Source organism: Pogoniulus pusillus, chromosome Z, assembly GCF_015220805.1.
Source record: "Pogoniulus pusillus isolate bPogPus1 chromosome Z, bPogPus1.pri, whole genome shotgun sequence".
In the NCBI taxonomy this organism is placed as follows: Eukaryota; Metazoa; Chordata; class Aves; order Piciformes; family Lybiidae; genus Pogoniulus; species Pogoniulus pusillus.
The window spans coordinates 53,675,177-53,697,810 of NC_087309.1; the positions used below are offsets into that span (position 1 = coordinate 53,675,177).

General features: G+C 41.1%; 1 protein-coding gene across 4 annotated transcripts in view; it reads left to right on the forward strand.

Moving 5' to 3' along the window:
- Window positions 1-21,201, forward strand: part of DOCK8 (dedicator of cytokinesis 8) — an 83,080-nt gene extending 61,879 nt beyond the window's left edge. For all 4 annotated transcript variants that reach the window (XM_064176403.1, XM_064176407.1, XM_064176404.1 and 1 more), the window contains 14 exons: window positions 2,737-2,871; window positions 4,644-4,796; window positions 5,867-6,025; window positions 6,838-6,938; window positions 7,268-7,460; window positions 10,020-10,163; window positions 11,522-11,653; window positions 12,684-12,818; window positions 14,407-14,496; window positions 14,926-15,162; window positions 16,228-16,371; window positions 17,258-17,364; window positions 18,200-18,367; window positions 18,957-21,201. In XM_064176403.1, coding sequence (XP_064032473.1) covers window positions 2,737-2,871; window positions 4,644-4,796; window positions 5,867-6,025; window positions 6,838-6,938; window positions 7,268-7,460; window positions 10,020-10,163; window positions 11,522-11,653; window positions 12,684-12,818; window positions 14,407-14,496; window positions 14,926-15,162; window positions 16,228-16,371; window positions 17,258-17,364; window positions 18,200-18,367; window positions 18,957-19,020 — 1,962 coding nt within the window. In that variant the 3' untranslated portion in view covers window positions 19,021-21,201. The remainder of the gene's footprint in view (window positions 1-2,736; window positions 2,872-4,643; window positions 4,797-5,866; window positions 6,026-6,837; window positions 6,939-7,267; window positions 7,461-10,019; window positions 10,164-11,521; window positions 11,654-12,683; window positions 12,819-14,406; window positions 14,497-14,925; window positions 15,163-16,227; window positions 16,372-17,257; window positions 17,365-18,199; window positions 18,368-18,956) is intronic.
- Window positions 21,202-22,634: the final 1,433 nt, after the last annotated feature.

Genomic DNA, 22,634 nt, shown 5'->3' on the forward strand with positions numbered 1-22,634 from the left:
GACCCAGAGAGTGGTGGTGAATGGTGCCACATCCAGCTGGCGGCCAGTCACTAGTGGTGTCCCTCAGGGATCTGTGCTGGGCCCCATCCTCTTTAACATCTTCATAGATGATCTGGATGAGGGCATGGAGTCAGTCATCAGCAAGTGTGCAAATGACACTAAGCTGGGGGCAGATGTGGCTGGGTTGGAGGGCAGAAGGGCTCTGCAGCGGGACCTTGACCGCCTGCACAGATGGGCAGAGTCCAGTGGGATGGCATTCAATAGCTCCAAGTGCAGGGTGCTGCACTTTGGCCACAACAACCCCATGTAGAGATACAGGCTGGGGTCGGAGTGGCTGGAGAGCAGCCAAACAGAGAGGGATCTGGGGATACTGATTGATACCCGCCTGAACATGAGCCAGCAGTGTGCCCAGGTGGCCAAGAGAGCCAGTGGCATCCTGGCCTGCATCAGGAATGGTGTGGTGAGCAGGAGCAGGGAGGTCATTCTGCCCCTGTACTCTGCACTGGTCAGACCACACCTTGAGTCCTGTGTTCAGTTCTGGGCCCCCCAGTTTAGGAGGGACATTGAGATGCTTGAGCGTGTCCAGAGAAGGGTGACGAGGCTGGTGAGAGGCCTTGAGCACAGCCCTACGAGGAGAGGCTGAGGGAGCTGGGATTGTTTAGCCTGGAGAAGAGGAGGCTCAGGGGTGACCTTATTGCTATCTACAACTACCTGAGGGGTGGTTGTGGCCAGGAGGAGGTTGCTCTCTTCTCTCAGGTGGCCAGCACCAGAACGAGAGGACACAGCCTCAGGCTGTGCCAGGGGAGATTTAGGCTGGAGGTGAGGAGAAAGTTCTTCACTGAGAGAGTCATTGGACACTGGAATGGGCTGCCTGGGGAGGTGGTGGAGTCACCGTCCCTGGAGCTGTTCAAGGCAGGATTGGACGTGGCACTTGGTGCCATGGTCTAGCCTTGAGCTCTGTGGTAAAGGGTTGGACTTGATGATCTGTGAGGTCTCTTCCAACCCTGATGATACTGTGATACTGTGAAAATTGTATAATCTGAAGGGGTGGAAATATTAAAAGAATGAATACAAAGATGAAATTGCTGTCTACCTTACACAGTTGCCTCAAGTCCCTTCTACTGCAGGGCACTGAACTACTGTGGGTGAAAGGAAAACTTACCATGTTGTCTTCAATAGATGTTGCAGAAAGACATTTCCATTGTCTTACTGTGTTCCTGAAGTTTGGAGAGGGTGAGGATAGAAAAACATTTATGCTAGGAATGTATCTGAAGATGCTGTTAGTTTGGAACTGGAGTGCTGGGTGGCTTTTGTTCATAGTTGAGAGTACAATCCTGTGAGACAAGAGGATTTAACCTTGTCTTCCACAGACTGCTCAGTGCACAAAATTATCTGCTCAGTGCACAAAATTATCTTCCACCTGCATGGGAGTCCTGAAGAGGGAGATGCTCCCCTAGAGCAATGTAACATGCATAACTAACTTCATATCTATCAATAAGATGCAGTAAAGTTTCACAGGTCCACTGATAGTGCAATGCTAGCAACTTAATAATGGGCTCTGCTTAGACATTGGTCTCCTGGTTTAAAAGACATGCTCCAAATTCGTGGGTGTATGAATACTACTGTTGAAACAATATTCATAGACACTGAGGAGAAGACATCCTTCTTGAAAACCTGTTAGTATAAAAGTATTTAGCTACTAGGCTTCTGCAAGGTACTGGGAATTATTTTCACACAGCACCACTGAGCACCTAATCATCCCACTGTTTGGGTTGTGGTTTTGATCAGAGCATAGCAGTATGTCTCTTTAGTCTAAATGACCAAGAAAACAGCTTGAGGAGGCACGGGGAAGGATGGTGTTTGCCCACCACAGGATCACTTCCTAATCCAAGGTACATGAAAGATTGGGTAGATCAGTGAATAAAGAACTGGCTTGACAGCTGCACAGAGTTCATACGTCTTTGTCCAAGTGGAGGCCAGTGACAAGTGGAGTCCCTCAAGGGTCAGTATTGGGACCAGTCTTGTTTAACATCTTCATTATCATCGTGTGCAGTGTCACTGAGTGCACCCTCAGCAAGTTTGCTGACAACACCAAGCACTGTGGTGCATCTGACAGTGGAGAGAAGAAGTTGTTCAGTTTGGAGAAGAGAAGGGTGTGAGGGGACCTGATTGCAGCCTCCCAGTATCTGAAGGGGGGCCTACAAGAAAGCTGGTGAGGAACTTTTTAGGGTGCCAGGTAGTGATAGGACTATGGAGAATGAATCCAAGCTAGAGGAGAATAGATTCAGATTAAAAGTTAGGAAGAAGTTCTTCACCATGAGGGTGGTAAGATGCTGGAACAGTTTGCCCAGGGAGGTGGTGGAGGCCCCATCCCTGGATGCTTTTAAGGCCAAGCTGGATGTGGCTTTGAGCAATCCAATCTAGTGGGAAGTGTTCCTGCCTATGGCAAGGGGGCTGGACCTAGATGATCCTTGAAGTCACTTCCAGCCCTGACAATTCTGTGACACATAAATGCTGGACAGAGCTTCAAAATATGCATTGAAGGGTCTGCAGATGTTACATTTGTGACATTTTCTCTTATGTCTTTCTGATTACTACAAAAATGCTTTCAATTTCCTCTGCAGCAGGTGTTAATATATAAAAACACCCTGCAATCCCTTAACTGAGATGTCTCACAAACCAGGCCATTACTGAATTACCACATTCAGTTACTGTTGTTTTTCTTTCCATGTGTAGGCAAGCTTTGCAGTAGAGTGCAGAGACAATCTTTTGGGAGGAGTTTTGAAGGTCCTGGTAAATTCTCTTGGCTGCGATCAGAGCACCACTTACCTGACTCACTGTTTCGCTACACTCAGAGCGCTCGTTGCTAAGGTATGCTCTTGACATACTACTGTTTTCATGCTTCAAATCAAGTTATTAGAGTAGCATTTCTAGAGCACAGCTGTGTGCGTTCACTTACTTTTCCTTTGGCATTCTTAAATGTTTTGTGTGTGTAACACAAATGTCTATCCATAGGGATGTTAGGACGTTAGAAACTTCTATAGTTCTTACAAGGTTATTTTACTGACCACACAAGACAGAAAAACTGAATCTGAGTCATTGTGTGGGTTTAGCAGTCTACTCTTAAATATAGAAATTTTACTGAAAAAAAAAAAGGTAGACAATTCTACCCATGAAATATTTTCTGGTTTTAGATAGGAATCTTAATTTGAGGGATGTCACAGGTTTTGTGAAGTCAAATTTAAATTATCGTATCATCATCACTAACTTCCAACCAGTTCAGCAGCAGATAAGTCAAAAGTAGCCCATCAGAGATCAAGGGGATCATTCTAGGTTTCTACTTCTGAGATAGGTTCTAAAATAATAAGTAAATTTTAACATGTGGACATTTGACATATTTCATCTTCCTTCTGCCTGGAACTTTTTTTTAATAATATGAGTTATAAATGTGTTAAGTGCTTCATTACTACTCTCTTAAAATCTGTTAAAGGTCTATTCTCATACAAGGAAAAGCACTACTACAAAGGAAAAATACAGTAAATGTATTCTTCCCTAAAACACACTAAAATGCAAATAGTGAACTGATTAAAGCCTGCCTGCTGTTAAGTGCAGTTTGGCTGACAAAGCCTAATTACAGGATAGGTATCTGAGTAATTATGAAACTCATAATTATGTTTTCATTGCACTTTATCTTTGAAAGCTAGCTTTCAATTACAGTAATGAATTTTGTGAAGCAATCATTATTCTCACTGAAACAGATCAGATTTTCTAAGTAAACTGACTCAGTTCTATATTTTATGAAGCAATTATTCCAGTTATTTCTATCATGCTGTAGGTATATAGAAGTTACTTTGCAGACAAAAATTATAGAATCCTGTGCCATCTGGCTTGTAATATAAATTAGCCATAAAACACTGAGATAATGCAGTGAAGGAAGGTTCGAACCAGGCAAATGGGCCTGCAAATGAGGATATCCTGTGTTCTCACACCTTTGTCCATCCCACATACATAGATATGGACTGATGCATCTGTATGCATCTGTGCTGTCTACAGTGTGTTTCTTAGGGCAGACATCCTGCCCTGTGGCTGTAACAGTCTGATAGGTGCATTGCGGAGGCACTGTAAAGGCGGATCTGGTATGAAGTGAGTAATAGACATGGACAAGGAAAGTTTTGTGGCACAGTTGGAGGAAGAGTCATAGAATCAACCAGGTTGGAAGAGGTATCTGAAGGGTAGGATATTAACTCAAAAGGTCAATAATTGCTCCTTATGCTTAAGGAGTTATTTACATGTTTCATCAGCCATTATGAATTCTGAAGGTAGCAACTCTGCATGCTTCTAAGAATTCTGCAATGTTTCATCTTTTCAAAAGCTTTCAGAGCCAAGGGACTCTGAAAAGATTTTTTTTCATACTCTGTCTGTCTGCCTCTCTTTTTCAAAACACAGAGACTTTTTTCAAACCCTTATTCTCGGTAGGAGAGCTTGAAGATGAGAACCTGTAGCATCACAGGAATTAGAAGTCCAAATTAAAAAAAAAAAGTAGTATGAAATGTAGTCCGAATGGTGTTATTTCTGTGCACTAAGCTAATGATATTTTAATGTCCAGAAAAGAGAGTAATGAATGTTTCCTCTGTCTCTCTTAGTTTGGAGATTTCCTGTTTGAAGAGGAGGTTGAACAGTGTGCTGACCTGTGTCAAAGAGTTCTTCACCACTGCAGCAGCAGCATAGATATAACACGATCTCAAGCCTGTGCCACTCTTTATCTCCTCATGAGATACAGCTTCAGCTCCAACAATGTAAGATTCCGAGAACAGCAGTATGTTTTGTGCTGCCTTTTTTCATGGTCAATTGAAACTGAAGTTATGGTAGCAAATAGAAGATATCTGCAGATGAATGGTCAAGTGTTGTGCATTTCACACATATGAGCCAAAATAAAAATGATAGACAAGTAGGGGGAAAGCAGTTTCTATTATTGATTTCTTTTTCTTCAGAACATTACTTTTTCTGCCACATCTCTAAGTGCCTCTTCAAGTGGATCAGCACTAGACCTTAGATAGCAATGACTATAAAATGCATAAGCAATATTCTTCATTTTGACATCTGCAGGGCTTTTTTCTTCTACTCCTATGTGATAACTACTGAACTTAGACTAGTGCTATTTCAATGTAGTTACAACCTTAGTAGAACTCCTGTATGTTTGCTGGCCCTCTATTCTCAGGGTTTGGCTCTTACCACACATATGAAGCAAAATACATATGTTAATTGTGTAGGTTCACAAAATCCTAGCACAAAGGAACATGAATTGGCATTAGCATTTTGGAGAGTATTTGACCTTGCATAGAATTTTGTTCCCTACTTGTTACTTTAAAATTTAAAAAGCGTTGACTTTACAGAAAGAAAATACTTCTCTGAGACACCATGATCAGCAAGGCTTAGTGCATCACCAGATGATGCACCAGACCATAGAGGCCTTTTGCTTCTCAGACTTGTTTCCAAGATGTTTTTCCCAGTCCTGCTTCCTTTTCTTCTCCTTTGTGGATGGCCCAATCTATGTACCATGGTCCTGTGTAGAGGGTGAAACAGGTGTTTCTGATTTCACTTTGTCTCAGGCAAGCAGAAATATTCCAAGGAACATTCTTGCCCCAAAGTATAGACATGTCAGAATTAGGGAACTTAGTCTTAACCAGGTGAAATAGAATTGGCTTTGGTTCATCAGAGGCCACTTGTGTGAACAGTGAGTTTAATGCCCGTAGTGTGGGCAGTAGAAAGTGGGTTTGGTTTATATGGTAGACAGAGATGTGTGAACTGGTATGCATGCTGCAGGGCAGCCTTCATTCTTTCATGTTTTTGTCTTTTTGTCTTGAAGAATTTTTCAAGAGTGAAGATGCAGGTGACTATGGCACTAGCCTCTCTAGTTGGAAAATCACCTGAATTTAATGAGGAGTTCCTTCGACGGTCCTTACGAACCATCTTAGCCTACGCAGAGGAGGATGCAGATATGCAGGCAACTCCATTTCCCATTCAGGTCAAATCTTTTGTGACATCTGGGGCTTCTATCAGGACTTTTCACATAGGAATGTGCTTGGAGCAAGTTCTCTATCTTTTGTCTAGATCTTTGGTCTTTAAGGCAAATAAAACAGTTATGTAGAGGTTATTGCATGACATCACTTCTAACACAAGAATAAACAGGAAGGAAATTGAGGACATAATGCTGTAGAGTAAACTCATTAAGAAGTTCTATTCAAATCACAGTACAGGAGAATCATTCTTAGCTTTATGTACGACTTTCTGTACAGCTTTCTTCTAGACCTCAGCAGGAACTGTACACTGCAAGAGTTTCACAAGATGGAACTTGAATCATCGAGTTTTCAGACAAGTAGCATCATGGAAATTTCTCTCCCTATGTCAATTCATAATGAAGCAGCAACAACAATGAACAACATTTAGGGCAACTGTTAAATGTTTTTCTAAAATTCTTGCAGTAACTCAGCTTGTGCTGAAGACTTACAAAAACATCTGTTTTATTATCAGATCACAGATCAGCTAAAGCTGAACTTCCTTAGCACGTAGGCTTGTTTTTTTTTTTTTTTTTTCGTGGAGAAATGAACAGCTTATTTTGATTAATTAAAATGTGTCTATAAAATTATCTATGTCATCAGTCTTTGCTACATTGAATAGAATTGGGAAAACGTTTTGTAAGAATTCAGCATCCTGACATTGCCTTGGGTAAGAGGGACTGAAAAAAAGAGTAACATTATCTGGTGCAGATGCAGTTATTTTTCAAGAAGAGAAAAATAAACACCTGAACAATGCATGTTGATCATTGTGTTATTGCAGGTAGAGGAGCTGCTGTGTAATCTGAATAGTATCCTGTCAGATACAGTGAAAATGAGGGAATTTCAGGAAGACCCAGAGATGCTCATGGATCTCATGTACAGGTGAATCTGTTTAGAATTGCTACTGAGGAAGTTCTGCAGTAAGGTGAGCAGAACAACTGTACATTTTAGGGACAGGCTGTGGACAAACCATCTAGTTTTTGTGTCCCTGACTACCCATTCTTTTGCTCCATGCTTAGCAAATCATAGAGAATAAAGACAGAGATGTCTCATTCCATTTAAGCCAGATGAAGAGTTATGAAAAATTGCATAATCTTCATATTATTATATATAATTATATATTACTACATATAATATAAATAATATCATATATTTTCTGTTACTTAAGAAGAGGTGATTGTTCACACCTCCTTTCTACCCTGTGTTGTTAGAATTGCCAAAGGATACCAGACATCACCAAACTTGAGGCTGACTTGGCTGCAGAACATGGCAGAGAAACACACTAAGAGGAAGTGCTACACAGAAGCAGCCATGTGTCTTGTTCATGCTGCAGCACTAGTGGCAGAGTACCTTAGCATGCTTGAAGATCGAAACTATCTCCCAGTGGGCAGTGTCAATTTTCAGGTAAGAAAAGTTTCCCAAGATCTGAGAGCACAAGGTTAGTTCTGGTGAGTGTATTCCTTCTTGTGTTAAGCAGAGTAGAAGTGCGTGTATGAGGAGGAAGAGTTAAACTGTCAGAGTATTTATCACCAATCTTGGAAGGTTGTTGCAGTGATAAATGCTTACTGATGAAAACTGGTACAAAACTGGTACTTTAGGATCTGGTTGTCTCTAGCTTCTGTTTCCAGCAGCTGCATGCTGTAATCTGTCATTTGCTAAGCAGAACCCCTCTATTATCACATACCTTTTCCTAGTTACTTACTGACTCTGACAGATGCATCTTTCAAACTTCCTTTCTCTGATCTGGGTAATTTGAGCTACTTGGTTCTTTTGGGCATGTTCTCCAATCCATTGACTGTCCTCCTGTCACTACCCAACACTTCTGATAGATGAATGACACAATCACTGTTCTCTATGCACAGGCACACCAAAGTCGGGTGAATATGTCCCATAAGTTCTTTCAGCCTAGTAATATCTCTGTTTATCTCTCCAAAGACTTCACTCATTCTTTTTATATTGTTGAGCTCCTTGGTCACACATGGATCTTTTCCAGAAATTTTTCCTGTTGTTTTTTTTCAGCTTTTCTTTTCTACATTATGTAGATGAAAGCATAACTTTTTATTGTTAGTCTTAGACATTTTGCAGATATTTATATATTGTCCATCAGATTTATGCAGTTTTAGTTACCCTTACCTGGACTGACTTCATGTTCAAATTCAGTTATTTTACTGCTTTCTTCACGTTATTAAAAACAGAAATGGCTGAACCCTTAAAGTATTCTAATGTGCTAACGACTCCTCCTTTACTACTGTGTACTAGTCATATCTAGTGTGGTGGTAAGGACTAGGGACCACAGTAAAGCCCCATGTCTTTACACAAGTGTTTCTTTTCCATAAATAAAACTAGGCTTATGAGGTTCAAAATAATTTCTGGTGATACATACACATGACAAATTATGAATTGCCTGTATTATCCAAGTGACGTACAAGGTTCTTCAATCTGAAAGGCAGATCAAGGCAAAAGGTGGATGAGGTATATCCACTTCGCAAAAGATTGTCCAAACACCAGATGTACATTATGAAGGCTGTCTTCTACTAGAATGGATGGACTGTAAAATGTGGAAATACATATCTGACATTAGTTCTTGCATGTCTAAAGGCAAATAAAAGATAATTGGTGGCTGTGACTTTTTTTGCCACTTTCATAAGTAAATCACTCCCCTGGACTCCTTTTCTGTTTTGCTACAAGCAAGCAAACAACAAAATCCACATGCCATTCTGTGAAAATAGTACTTAATGGCTACTGTTACAGAAATGAAAAGTCAGAAACTGAGCTGCACCATGGGTTGTATGAGTTGTCCTTGGAAGTGCCAGGAAGGCTAACTCTGGTTGAAGTTATATGAGACTGTTGGGTGAAAAGTGGTATGGATGTGCTAAACCATGCTGCAGTTTTCGCTCTGGCTGAGATTCAGACTTGTACTTAACTTCTTCAAATAGTGTCCTGAGTTTTGTGCTCAACCTTCTGATGGAGATGATGCAATTTCACCAAGGAAGAAATAAATACAGGCACAAAACTCAAGGAGGGAAGTCCCACATTGCCAGTGATGTGTGGTGACAATCCTTTATCTGAAATCTGATCAACAGTAACAGCCCTCAGTATTTCTGCCATTTGATATATATGCCTTTAAGGACTCATCCAGCTAGTCACCTAGCATTCTGTCCTGCACTTAGACAGATCGTCATTGCCAGTGTCTGCTGAACTGAAACACTATAACACTAACTTAACTCTTTTTGACTACTAGCAAATAGAAGGTCAGCTTTTCTGTTGATGATAGAGTTACATAGGCAAGTTCCATGCTGTATGTACACAGGCTTTAATGTTCATTTATGTGTATTTCTATGTATTATAAAATTTTCTATGTTCACTCTACCCAGTGTAATTTATTCAAAGATATCTTGAAGAACTGTAGACATAGAATCATAGAATCAACCAGGTTGGAAGAGACCTCCAAGATCATCCAATCCAATTTATCACCCAGCCCTACCCAATCAAATAGACCATGGCACGAAGTGCCTCATCCAGGCTGAAAGTTCACTTCTTTCAAGCTAGTGTCAGGAGCTCAGGGCTGCAACTTGGAATTTCCCAACCCCAGATACCAGCAGTAGGAAGGGCACATTGGTTGTGTGATCCCTGTGTTGTGGGAGATTGAGCTCCATGAAAATCCAGCCATCACAGTGGGGAGCAGTTTGCAATCTACAGGAGTCTGTCTACTTTTCAAACCTAACCTGGGGCAAGGAAGTTTAGGATTCTTGGCTCAGGAGTGAAGCTCCTGATCTGCCATCTGCAGAGATTTAGGATGTTACATTCACTTTTAAATGAAATGTAACTGTGTATCCCCTGGCTGCATTTGTATAATCTCATTCATCTTCCCATCACGTAAATATGTTGAAACTATTTCTGCCTCAGTCTTTATCATAGCCTGTTGATCTAGGTTTCTAATTTAGCTGCTCTGTTGTATTTTAGAACATTTCACCCAATGTCCTGGAGGAATCTGCTGTTTCAGATGATGTTTTGTCTCCAGATGAAGACAGTATATGTTCTGGGAGATACTTCTCTGAAAGTGGCCTGGTAGGACTGCTGGAACAAGCAGCAGAACTCTTCAGCACGGTGAGCATGGAAACCAAAATTGTCAGGAGATGGAGTGGGGCTATCTGGGCCAGACTTGTACCTTATCTTCCTCCACTTGGGGAAACAAAGTCTTACTGTTGAATCAGTCTCTATGGATCTGCTCCACTACAAACAAGGTACAGAGAAACATCTTATGGCTGACTCAATTTTAGCCACATTAGCTTAGATAGGCTTTTCAGGTAGCCTAGCTCAGCCATATGTCTACCTCTACTGTGCAGACTACAGGCAGCAGCATCAAAAAGTTTAAAGTCTCTGTTATGAACCAAGCCTTTTGATTGGTATTTTCATAGGATAGTACATTTAAGTAAAAGATCTTCCTTAAACTACAGATCTAGAAAGCATGTAAGAGTTACTCCCATGCTTTTACATAACACTGCCATCAGCCTCATAATCTGCACTTACAATGTAAAGAGTCATAGAATCATAGAATTGTCAGGTTTTCAAGGGACCCCAAGGATCATCTAGCTCCAATGCCCCTGCTATTGCAAGGGACACCTCACACTATATCAGGTTGCTCAGAGTCCTGTCCAGCCTGGCCTTAGAAACTTCCAGGGATGGGGCTTCCACCACCTTCCTGGGCAAACTGTTCCATTTTCCCTAGTCCTATCACTATCCAACATCCTAAAAAGTCTCTCACTAGATTTCCGTAGGCCTCATTCAGATATTGTAAGGCCACGATAATGCCTCCTCAGAGCCTTCTCCTCTCCAGACTGAACAGCCCCAGGTCTCTGAGCCTATCCTCATAGGAGAGGTGCTCCAGCCCTCTGGTCATCTTTTGTGGCCCTTCTCTGGACATGCACTAGCATATCCATATCCTTTTTATAATAGGAGCTCCAGAACTGGAAGCAGTACTCAGGTAGGGTCTCAACCAGAGTGGAGTAGAGGGGAAAAATCACTCAAGCAGCACACCATATTGATGCAGTGTGAAAGAAGATATATGATTCAGTGTCTTCGAGGGTAATCATTTGGGTTCTTTTTATCTAGATGCATCTTTGGTTGCCCTCAAGCATACATGCTAAACAAATCTATTTCCTTCTGCTCACCTGTGTTTCTAACTGTTCTAGTCCCTAAGTGGAAACCATGTGCTTTACACAGGAATTTGGCCATGGGAGCCAAACAGATCACACAAATTAGATCCACTTTGTTGTTTGTAGCTCATTTACTATTACTAGTTTTGGGAAAGCTAAAACAAGCAACATAGCAGATTAACAGACGAGTCCCATAATTACCCTTTTTGGCTGGCTGTTGATGAAGATCTAGTTTGTTTTCAGAGTGCATAAGAACTCATGTCTTTCTTCTCTTTACTGCCCCCCTCCCTTTTTCTTTTTCCTCTCAAGGGAGGCTTGTATGAAACTGTGAATGAGGTGTACAAAATTGTCATCCCCATCCTGGAAGCACATCGAGACTTCAGGAAGCTTAGCTTGACACACAGCAAGCTACAGAAGGCTTTTGAAAGCATTATTAACAAGGTACTGGTCAGGCAAGGCACTGGGAGCAAGACACATTGCTTGTTTAAGAGTGCTGATAATAAACCATTTGTTTGATATTGATCCATTCCCTTTTCCTACCTGAGGGGTGGTTGTGGCCAGGAGGAGGTTGCTCTCTTCTCTCAGGTGGCCAGCACCAGAACGAGAGGACACAGCCTCAGGCTGCGCCAGGGGAAATTTAGGCTTGAGGTGAGGAGAAAGTTCTTCACTGAGAGAGTCATTGGACACTGGAATGGGCTGCCCGGGGAGGTGGTGGAGTCGCCGTCCCTGGGGCTGTTCAAGGCAAGATTGGACGTGGCACTTGGTGCCATGGTCTAGCCTTGAGCTCTGTGGTAAAGGGTTGGACTTGATGATCTGTGAGGTCTCTTCCAACCCTGATAATACTGTGATACTGTGAAAAGCTTCCATCTGCTACCTACACAAAGTAGTCCACAGTGAAAAGAAGATTTGTCTTCTCTGTAGACATAGCTGGTTCACAGTTACAGAAAATCAGCTTAGCAGATCAGACACAGAATAACAACATGCGTGATTCCACCTGGCCACATCTGTTTAAGAAAAAATAACTTTGTTGTCAGTGAATTATTGTTTCCAGAAGAAATACAAAAATCTGGCTGAATTCTCACCACTCATACTTCCTCTTTCTCTGGAAGAATCTTGCTGCTGAGTTCAGTCAGTTACAAACCCTTACAAATTTCCATTGCAAAATTAAATTTTTATTTGGATAGTGTGTGTCCAGTGGAACTAAAAAACAAAGCTATTTTGTTTTGCAGAAGTTATTTTGTGATTAGCCTACATTTTGGATTTCAGACAAATGTCCCCTTCATTTTTACCGTTTCCTCTATGAAGTCGTGATTCTAATCTGTCAGCACTCGTGTTACATAGAACTGGCTCTGAAACAGGGAAGATGTGGGATTAGCAGGTCTTTTTCTACGTCAGTTAGGAAAAAACAGCATCTAAGTGCTACAACACTGACAGAAAAATTGTAAATTTCCTTTTTGTTTTCATAAATTAGGGTCAGAAACGAATGTTTGGAACTTACTTCCGTGTTGGTTTCTATGGATCCAAATTTGGAGACTTGGATGAACAAGAATTTGTTTATAAGGAACCTGCAATTACCAAGCTTCCTGAGATTTCTCACAGATTGGAGGTAAAGAAAAGAACGTTGTGCTAATATGATCTCCAGGGTACTGTGTTCAGTTCTGGGACCCCCAGTTTAGGAGGGACATTGAGATGCTTGAGCGTGTCTAGAGAAGGGCGACGAGGCTGGTGAGAGGCCTCGAGCACAGCCCTACGAGGAGAGGCTGAGGGAGCTGGGATTGTTTAGCCTGGAGAAGAGGAGGCTCAGGGGTGACCTTATTGCTGTCTACAACTACCTGAGGGGTGGTTGTGGCCAGGAGGAGGTTGCTCTCTTCTCTCAGGTGGCCAGCACCAGAACGAGAGGACACAGCCTCAGGCTGCGCCAGGGGAAATTTAGGCTGGAGGTGAGGAGAAAGTTCTTCACTGAGAGAGTCATTGGACACTGGAATGGGCTGCCCGGGGAGGTGGTGGAGTCGCCGTCCCTGGGGCTGTTCAAGGCAAGATTGGATGTGGCACTTGGTGCCGTGGTCTAGCCTTGAGCTCTGTGGTAAAGGGTTGGACTTGATCTATGAGGTCTCTTCCAACCTTGGTGATACTGTGACATTATGCTTTCTGTTGAACCCACACAGTTCTAATAGCATCATTGCTATTAAAAACCAGCAACAAACTGATTTGTAAAGTAGATTATTTCTTTTGTGTACATTCTTTACACTATTGTCCTTCTTTGTAGCATTATTATATGATCCTCTGTCATGAGGCCATGTCTTTAATGGGCAGGCCTGTAATATTGTGATGGTTTGGGAGTTACCTGCCTCCACCCCATATGAAATCACCCAGACTAGACTCAGCCAGCTGGAAGTTAAGAAATAAAGTTTCATATTCACATCTTAGCACTATATACAAGCAGATATTTACAATATGTTACAAATATATACAGCTATATACAGAAATATACAAGTTTAAATACAGAAAGACAATACCCCTCCCAGAAATCAGAGCACCCAGGAGGTGCTCCCAACCACTCTTCCACCTTCTTTCCACCCCCCTACCTAAACCTGCGTATGCCTTATATGCAAAGGTGAGCTGGAAGGATTGGCAAGGGGGATTAGAAGCAAAATGATTAGTTGGGTTACACAGAGCAGCAGATGCCCAGGGAGGAAAACAGAGACACCGACTCCGACAGACAGAGACATTGTCATAACTCAGCAAACCTATGAGTGAAGTCGACTTCACCACTTTTAAGGTCCCTTCTATCCCCTTTTCCCAGCCTGTAATCTAATATCTGTATCCTTTTCCCAGCCTATAATCTAATTTCTCTCATTAAAATATTCCAATTGGTCTCAAACTAGCACAAATATATTTAATTATTTGATCTGAGCATGCCAGATTCTTGTTTTGGTACATTTTCAACAAGTTATTGTGGAACAGCAATGTTGCTTTCTGATCGCTTTACCTCAAGTTCTGCTTCTTTGTGAACAACTTACACCGAATTGTGAGGAAGATGCCTTATTCTGGCCAGCTGTGTTTCATGAAGCAGCATATTGACTGTACAGAGCACAGAAACTGTCACGGATACTCGTTTCTCCTGGAGACATAAAAATCATTAGCACTGTATTAAGGACAAAAAACAGCTCAGGATAATTCTGTTTCTTTTTCAGGGATTTTATGGCCAGTGTTTTGGGGAGGATGTTGTAGAAGTGATTAAGGACTCTGCTCCTGTAGACAAAAGAAAGCTGGACCCCAATAAGGTAAGGCAATACTACTGAAAGTGTTGAGGAATGGAAGAGAAAGGAAGAGGGGAGGATGCCCTTGAAGCACTCATGATCAGACAGTAAGGCAAAAAAACCCACCCCAGCCTGGCTATGTTGCTGTACCCAGGGATGTCTTCAGAGCCTCTGTGAAAGGCTTGGTTTGGTAGCTTCTAACAGAGTGTGAAAATTGTAAGTTCTGATTTCTGGTCCCTGCTCTGACTCTGATCTTAAGGGCTAAGCTGTGCCCTCCCCAGAGGCAAGTTTTGTCAGCTGTAGGAAATGAAAGGGCCCTGAAGGGATTTGCAGCAGTCTGCTTTTCCAGACCATGCTTAGCCAATGGAAGCTATGGGATGTTTCACATATGCCATTCCTTTAACAGTTCTTGGTTTGTAAAGCATTGTAATGGTTCTCCCCTTTTTTTCTCAGGCATATATTCAAATTACTTTTGTGGAGCCATATTTTGATGAGTATGAGATGAAAAATAGGGTAACCTATTTTGAGAAGAACTTCAGCCTCTGTAGGTTCATGTACACTACGCCATTCACCATGGATGGACGCCCCAGAGGAGAGCTTAGTGAGCAATACAAGAGGAACACCATCCTAACCACAATGCATGCCTTCCCCTACATCAAAACAAGAATCAATGTCATCCAAAAGGAAGAGGTAATTGGATTTTGAGGACAGATCTAATTTCTCAGGAGCTGAAGGAGTCTCTGCATGGGAAGATTTTTCTAATTCTGTGCTTGGAATGGAAAAAGAAGGCTTAATTTCACAGAATCAAAGAACCTTAGACGTTGGAAGGGACTTCCAGAGGACCTCAAGTCCAACCTCCCTGCCGAGGCAGGATCACCTAGGGTAGTTTACTCAGGAATGCATCCATGCAGGTTTTGAATGTCTCTAGAGATGGAGGCTCCACAACCTCTCTGGGCAGCCTGTTCCAGTGCTCTGTCACCCTCACTGTAAAGAAGTTTCTCCTCACATTGAGGTGAAACCTTCTATGTTCCAATTTGTAGCAGTTGCTCCATGTCTTACTGATGCTAACCAGCCAAAAGAGATTGGCTTCATCCACTTGATACCCACCCTTCAGACATTTATAGACATTGATGAGATCTCTTCTTCTCCAGACTAAACAGCCTGAAGTTTCTCAGTCTATCCTCATAGGAGGGATGCTCAAGTCCCCCATTCATCCTGTGTCTCTCTGCTGGACTCTTTCCAGCAGGTCCCTGTCTCTCTTGAACTGGGGACTACTCATACATTACTCTAATAAACGGAAATGGCATAGAATGGGTAGAGAAGCATAGGATAGGTTTTACTGTGGAGAAGAGAGGATAGTGAATGTGTATTCTTAATGTAAGCTGGTAGGAGGATGTGTGGAGTTCTGTTTATGGCTGTATTTGTGGCTGGTAAAGTACACTTAAAGAACCAAAATAGTCTTATAGCTGGTTTAAGGGACAGAGAAGCTTCATATAGTTAGAAAGTACAAAAGCATTTCACACGTGAAGCCAGTAACTTAAAAGAGTAATGAATTTATGCAAATGAGGAGGCAAACACACATCGTGTTCTTGCAAATCATAAGATGTCAAAGCTTTGAATCAGATTTTACCAAGATGACATTTAGACTGAAGAGACATCCTGGATTTCATAACTACTTCTTTTGGCCAGATTTAGAACAGGTCAACAGCATGCATGATTCAAGTAATGAAGCATATTCTCTTCTACTTTCATTAGTTTGTTTTAACTCCAATTGAAGTTGCGATTGAAGATATGCAGAAAAAAACACAAGAACTGAGTGCAGCCACAAACCAAGAGCCACCAGATGCCAAAATGCTCCAGATGGTTTTACAGGGCTCGGTTGGAGCCACTGTAAATCAGGTAAGGAAGCCAAATAAGCTACGTGTACATTTTCTGCATACTTTTATCATTGTGTTTTCTTTTTTATTCATATATTTTGCACCAGAAGCAGTACACCTAATCAGACACCTTTGGACACAGCCTGAATTTAAACTTTCACTCCTGATACTTAGTCATCATTGTATGCTGCTCATTTAATGAAAGTGCTCATGGCAGGTGCTGTGCTGACTACGGGTGCAGAAACTGACAGAAGTTTTGTGAATGCAGACAAGGGTTTTCCCTTTGTAGTAAACTAGCCATAGCAGGCATTTTGTTCACTCCAGGGGTATCCTTGAGGAGTGAAAATTACAATAACAGCTCTGCGGTGGAACCATCACAAACTCCGAGTTTCACATCAGGTCAAGATTTGAGTGCCCCTGCAAAATAATTGAGATGCAGTAATTATAAATATGCTTGCTAGCAAAACAAAAATTGCAATGAAAGAGTGAAAACACAAGCAAGTGAAAACTTGTCATTATCCAATTTCACAGACTTTAGTTTCTCTGCTGACAGCCTAAATACCCCATTTAGCTCCATTGACGTCTTGTAGTGCCACACATAGCAGCTATGTTTCTGTCATGTAACAAGGTTTGCCCATAGAACTATCCCAGCTCTTCTGTGCTGAGCAAAAATTTTCTGTTACCTTCCATGTGGGAGTGGAAGAGAAATAAAAACAGGAGAAGGTAAAATATGATGTTTAAAAGCTCTGCCTGCTAAAGGAGAAATTGAGGTGGGGCAGGACGATTGGACAAGCTAAAAATCATGCTGCTATGGTGACTGTGCATAGTTTTCTTTCATAACTCATCTGGTGAAACAATAAACAGCCTAAGGAGGTGGTTTTGACGTTTTCTTGTGTTACTTCTCTAAGGGACCGCTAGAGGTAGCACAAGTGTTCCTGGCAGAAATTCCATCAGATCCCAGACTTTATCGACATCATAACAAGCTGAGGTTGTGCTTCAAGGAGTTTATAATGAGGTCAGTAAAACAAAACTGAAATGTCGAATTTCATCAATAAAGCAAACAATCACAATAACATAGCGATCATATGACCGTGCAATTAATTACACATATTAGCTTCATGAATCCTGGCATTGCACGCTTCAGACAGTTGATTTGGACTTGTTATCTATGCTTCATGGTCAGTGTTCTGGTGGGCTTTGCATCTCAAACGGAAACAGATTTTAACACTTCAGGCTAATTATGTGGAAATTAAGGTCCCATTTGTATTATCTTCTACCATGATACAGAGCCCAAGCATTTCAGACTGTTAACCTTTATTTCTATCAAAATTACATTTTCTTGCAGGGATATGTTTATAAGAAAGTATTTGACCCTATCTGTCAAGCCGACACTTTGGTAGTGATAGACACATAAGGGCTTTGCATTGTATGTTCTTGTAAATCTTAACAAGCATACTCTCATAATAAGATATTAATCTCCTTAATCCAAACAAAGCATAATTGCTGAAGGATGAGAAGGTACAGCCTCTGCTCTCAGTTGTTATCACTGCATCTGTTTATAGTAAATAGGCAGGCAGCTCACCATTCTGTAGTCATTAAACTTGGGGTTTTTATTAGCTCACTCATGCATTCTTCATGTCTTAAAAATATTACCTCAATTTGTGTACTTGAAAAGGACACAGTTTCTTATTCATCCATTATCATTTTGGATGTGACAAATTACCAGAGAAATGCCTAGCCCAGGGGAGCTGGATCTTTGGTCGTTCAGATTACCTAACATAAAATTAATGAATTCAGTAACAGAAGTAGATGATACATATCATTGCCTTTTCCCCTCTCCTTTTGCCTAGGTGTGGTGAAGCAGTGGAGAAAAACAAACGCCTCATTACTGCTGACCAGCGGGAATATCAGCTAGAGCTCAAGAAAAACTATGGGAAGCTAAAGGAGAACCTTAGGCCCATGATCGAGAGGAAGATTCCAGAGCTGTACAAACCTGTGGTAAAAGTCCATAGCAGAAGGTACAGTATCAGCAGGATCATCTCTTGTAGCTATACAATAAGATGCCATTTTTTGCAAGGAAGACAGGGAATTTTATTCACAGCTGAAAGCAGACTATAATATACAGTGACAGCTTCATACTTGATTAAAGAAGGCTGGTAACTTCCATTTCAGTTGTATTTCACGTGTTGCTCCTTCCTAGGGTAGAGGATTTGTGTAATTTAAATAGAAAAGATTTTCCTCCACCTTAACAAAAAAAGTATTTGAAACATCTTGCCAGAGCTTTGATATTTGAAGCCTGGAAGAAGATAAAATGGGTATTTGTGTTAAACACATGGCACCGTGTGGTGCTAGCCAGCGCGTGAGGTAAGAGAGATCCTTTCTCTCTCAGATAACATAATCTGTTTTAGTCCCATGACTGAAACAGAATAATATTAGCTTGTGTTCTTATGAATATACACCTTTTTACCAAGCCACTGTGTCTAGTGCAGGGTAGGAGCACTGAGAAGCCAACAAGTAACATGTTTCAGCTGATCTTTTCACAAGGCAGGTTTTTTTTTTTAGTTCTTTTAATTCGGCAGCTTTATTTATGGATACATTTTATTGCAGGGAATCTTTCCGTAACCACAGTTTTAGGAAGTATGATGCCCAGACTTCATCACAAAGCACCTAAGGACTAGTTACTTTGACCAAGGAAGAGCCTCATGCTGCAAGCCAGAAGTGAGGGGGTCTTCATCGTCTTTGATACCAGGAATGTCTTTCAAGACACCATATGCACTTTCTGGACAGCATGTAAAGAACATTTACAGAAGATCACTGAATGAAAACTGGGGGATGACTCCTGATCAACCACACGTCATGAGGTTGAGATAGGAAAAAAGGGGATGTTTTTTACATAGTTTTGTAAAATAATCATATAATGCATAGGGGTGGACCATTAGCGGTCAGAGGCATGAGGTCAGTCACCACTAGCTAACAGACACAGAACTGTGTGCGGTTTGGTTGAGAAGTTATATAAATCCAAATAACATGGCTGAGGGATGCTGGCAAATTGTATCTACGGTCCTTTACCAAGACAGTGTTTATCCACGTGCTTTTGGCGATGGAGCACATTCTGCAGGTTAATCCCATGTTTAAATACTGTCTTTATGAGGGGGGACGTGGTGCCCTGTTCAGTTTTTGCTAAGCTAGCCCTAGAAAACAATTTCCTCAATCACTTCTGTCACTAGTTTCTGTCATGGTCTTTAGCTGCAGGGAGAATTCCGCGCAGGTTTTCACAACCAGATGTGGAATGTAAGAAGTAGCAATTCTTCTAGATTATCTAAATTACTGTTTCACATGCAGCTGAATTTTTTAATAATTAGTGTCATGTTAGGCAGAGCTAACGAGCAATAATGTAAAAAGCAGTTGCTAAGCTATGAGTGATTCTTTTACTGTACCCTGCTCTTACATAGGTAGTGTTAACCAAAATTAACTACAGAAGCACATAGTCAGGATTTCCTACAAAGATCTTCACTCATGCTTTATTGCATAGTAGGAGGTAGCTTGTAGTACATAACGCTCAGTCTTTTCTGAACCCTGAGCAAACATTTTACAGAATAATCTTTACAGCACTTCTCTGAAGTAAGAAAAGACTATTACAGTTTTGCAGATAGGAATGTAGAGAGAGAGACACTGGAACTCATGTAGTGAGGTAATGGCAGAGCCATAATTTGTATTGTGACCATGCTTAACATATGAAGTTTGTATTTTAGAGAAAAGATCCACTTCCTTCCCCCCCACCTTTTCAGGGTTTTGGAAAATTACTTTAATACTCATTAAAGTAATCAATCCCATTGGCCCAAACACCAAATTTAACATTAAATTAAGTGGTGGGATTAAGTTTTCCCTTTGTAGTTATCTTTAGAAAATTAACTCTCTTCAAAGCTGTTGCTGTGTGTTCCTAAATGCAAAGCCTCTTTGCTCTGAAAATACAGGGGAGATTGAGGTTGTTGCTTTTAGTGGGAACATTTTGATCTTTTATGGTTGTCTGATGCCTTGCCATTTGACAATGGGAATTTTCCCAACACTTCATTGAAATCTGAGTGAGTCCAGTTTTAATTGTCCTCTATCACAGAGACATTCTATATGACACAGAGATGTGGAAATAGGTGAAAAACTGTACTCACACAGCACATGGAGCTTAAGAAAGCATTTCCCTACTCATTCATAGCATTGTTAAATGCAATGATCAGGAATAAGTAGTCTGTAATTTTTAAGTGCTCTGTGATTTTGAAGCTGAAAGAAAAATATGCCTCCATGACTTTCCTGTATTAAGTTTCTTTCAAACAATTCTGAATTAAGATTATTAATTTATCAAAGTTCTGAAGCTAGGAGCTCTCTGCCTGTCAGAAGCTACCCCTTGATCTACTGTTCTTAACAGCTTGTTTTGAGAGGAAGGTCAGAATACTGTCATCAACCCCATTCTCCAACCTCATTGTTTACAACATGCTTATCACTTATAGCCTAAATAACAGAAACCTCGGGTAAACAAAACCCTTTACAGGTGTACATGCTGCTAGGTAAAAATAATGAAATGTAATTGATTCTGAGATTCTAGGAAGTGTTTCATACTGTGTGGTCCTTGCACTGAAACAATATTCTCAATATGAATACTGAAGGATTCTCCACTCACAGTGTATAAGCTGAACATCCCTCAAACAGCTGGCCAGTCTTGCCCTCAATCTGTAGCTCATGTCACCCCTTCTGCAAATGAAAAATGGTTTGCACATTTCTTTCAAAAGCTGAACTATCTGAAATGTAGATTTTCTACCTTATGGTATTCATTTTGCAATAAAGTGACAGTTTCACAGAATGTTTTGGAGTGCGTTTTTGCTGCATCTTATATTTTAGCAGAATGCATATATAAGGAGTCCGTGCTAGCTGTGAGAAGACCAACCACAACACCTAGAAGTGTAAATTAGCCTGCCAGCGTGTTTTCAACTATTTTCAACAGTCAAGGTGGGTGCTTTTGGTCAGCACTACTGATCCTATATGGGCAGCCCTAATGCTAGATTTCCAAGTTTGCAGAACAGCAGCCGTTGGAGTAGCACACCTTTCATACTGAGCTACAACAAACAAACAAACACGCTCAAGGCTGCAGCAAGTGATAGACTGAACAGGTACGACTGTTGAGTGGTCGTAGCCACATCTGTACCACTTAAAGATAAATGCAGTGTTGTCACAATTGGCAGGTCTGGGTTACATAACCTCTCTTTGGAACCTTGAGCAATCCCTCCTTAGGTTTCTCACAGGTGTGAGGTCTTAGAAAAATAAAAGTGAACTATTTCATTCCCTCTTTTGTCCCCTCTATCTGTTTGATGTGTCATCAGATATTTCAGAAAGGGGAATTAATGCTTAGCTGACATAACTTCAGCCAGGGTTCTTTCAGAGGTTATAATCTCTCAAGGCAATGTCTGTTATGAAAATGAAGCACACAATTACTGTAGTTTACTGCACTGCCTATTGCCTTCTGGTAGGCAGGGATGGGCACAAGGAGTGGTCACAGGATGTTGCCATTACTACTGAATTTGGGAGATGGGCAATCTGAGGCGTAGTTCAGATGTTTGTGTTTCAACCATACTTTAAACCGTTTGAATGGAGTGATTAAAAAGTAGTTAATGAGTCTTGGTAAATCATCTCAAGTTAGGTAATGCTCTGGTCTTATCAATAACCTGAAGGGAGAAGAGGCCCCTGCAGAAAAAGTCCTTTATTATTACATGAACAAAGGCAGTGTTATACTCACACTACAGCTCAGTTAGTGTTTGGAAAGTAACAGTAAAATTTGTCATGTATCAAATGCTTGACAAAGTGAGTTGAATCTCTTTCTGTGACTCCTTCTCCACTAGGAACTGATTTGAGACATTTTTATTCAAGACATAACAGTCTTCCAGGTGTTCTCTGTAACAATGAACCTTTAAGAACTGTTTTGCATACAGTGTAGTCGCTCACTGTTGATCAGTAAAAGAACCCAGAAAACAACCTAAATATTTAGCTGATAATACAGAAAAAAACAACTCTCGTTGCAGTTTTCTGTAGTACTCTTTTAGAAAGCCTTGAAAGTTGCAACATTTTGTTATATTCACCTGCTTTTTAGCTGTCTGCTGCCTTGCACCCTTCAAAACAGGGTTGTTTTTTTTCCCTTTAGGGACAAACCCCACAATATCGAATTCTACTTCCCGGCCCCTACCCTGTGCACCTAAATTTCTCTCATTGAATTTAAAGAGCATGCATTTAGTTCTGATTATT